General features: G+C 35.8%; 1 protein-coding gene across 1 annotated transcript; it reads left to right on the forward strand.

Moving 5' to 3' along the window:
• Nucleotides 1-839: 839 nt before the first annotated feature.
• BDBG_16133 (uncharacterized protein) lies at nt 840-1,286 on the forward strand. Its single transcript, XM_031724139.1, has one exon. The coding sequence runs from the start codon at nt 890-892 to the stop codon at nt 1,226-1,228; it is 339 nt and encodes a 112-aa protein (XP_031575856.1). The 5' UTR covers nt 840-889; the 3' UTR covers nt 1,229-1,286.
• The last annotated feature ends 391 nt before the right edge of the window (nt 1,287-1,677 follow it).

Here is a 1,677-nt window from a genome sequence, read left to right on the forward strand (position 1 = left end):
TAAAACTATTCAATTTTATTCTAAATCATTCAATTCTCCTCACACAACAAGTGTACAACTGAAATCAGTTAATAAAGAGTGTAAAAAAGAATTAAGTATTAATGAAAGCTCTTCAGTCACTGAAAAAGTAATTCTTACTTAAAAGAATATGAAATTATGATAGAAAACAGCTCTGTTTTTAATTCTTTGTAAGAATATTGTATAAAACTCAGAGAAAAACATCTTACTTTTTCAAGAGAAGTAAAAAACTATTTCTAAGATCTTTTTTTTTGCATTAACTGATGCAGCAGAATGAGATAAAAACTGCTAAGATATACACTACTGTATACTCTCTATCAAGACTTTCTCTCTTCAGAGTCTTGATATTATAGAGAATATAAGTCTGTTTCTATATAATAATATAAATATTGTCAGTGGGATGTAGAGAAACTGGTTATTTATATCTTAAAATAGAAGACTTTGTCAATGATTATATCAATATAGAGTTAATTCTTAAATTCAATAGAAATCTAGTATTGCTGTTCTCAATCTCTTACAGAATCTATTGAATATTGAGGTATTAAAACTAGATTTAATATATCTCACTGTGCAGGGATTAAAGGCTCAGTCAGATCTTGAGATATACTGAATTTATAGTTGTTGATGTGCTGTCAACTTGTTCTGTTGACTTGTTGTCTACTGGTTATGTATTGAATACTGTTGCTGAGGTATCTTTTTGTATTGTTCTGCCGGGGATGAGCCAGATTGAGAGGGGTAGTACAAGGGTGAGACTTGGTGTTGATGTTTAGATACACTGAAGACAGACTGTGGAGATTGCACTTCAGAAGTGTCTGTTGGTTATGTGCTTGATATTATCGCCGAGGTATCTTTTTGTATTTTTCTGCCAGGGATGGGCCAGATTGGGAAGGGCGGTACGAGGGTGGGACTTGGCGTTGGTGTTTTGGAACATCAAAGATGGACAGGGTTTTCACGGAGGTCGCTCCTCAGATATCTCCACAACTACAGATCGGGGATCTTCCAAAATCGAGAAGATTGGCGCATATGGCTAGGTCTCTTCACCTTACAATTTGTATGGCAATTTGGCCCGGGGTTGTGGTGTGGTAGGGGAGAATGGGGGATAATCCCACACAGGAGTTTCGAACAACGTCCGGTTCACGTTTGGCTGGATAACTCCACCACCACACGGGGTATGCGGTCGGCGATGGGGTCAAAATGCTCGTATGATTGAGGGCTTTTCGATGGATCTATCGGCGGGTTCTTATTCGAAAAATCGAGCGAGTTCGTGGTGGAGCGGTTGAGTTCATTGTTGTTGTAATTTCAATATTACTTAAAGTCACTGTGATACTGTGTCTATGCTTGTGTTTAAGAGTTCTCTCATACTATTATTAGACATGATGATATTAATCATCAGATGTGTGATATCTGAAGAAGTATAATTGTATGAATATCTCATACATCTGAGTGTCAGAACTCTCAGATCTTTCACTGATATTCTCTTTGTAAGATCTTATTACAGGGTCAGAGTGACTGGTAAGCAAGCTTCTATCTGAGAACTCAGTTTCTGCTTAACTGTGTTTCTCTTTCTTACATGTTATTACATGTTCAGATATCTTCTTGATGAATAATCATTCTTAATAAGAAGTTAATACATGAATAATTATTTCTAATAAGAAGATA

This window comes from Blastomyces gilchristii, assembly GCF_000003855.2.
Source record: "Blastomyces gilchristii SLH14081 genomic scaffold supercont1.1, whole genome shotgun sequence".
NCBI classification, from domain to species: domain Eukaryota; kingdom Fungi; phylum Ascomycota; class Eurotiomycetes; order Onygenales; family Ajellomycetaceae; genus Blastomyces; species Blastomyces gilchristii.

What these genes read in the sequence shown, in the direction of transcription:
- BDBG_16133 (XM_031724139.1), top strand. Translation starts at nt 890, where the DNA reads ATGGGCCAGATTGGGAAGGGCGGTACGAGGGTGGGACTTGGCGTTGGT.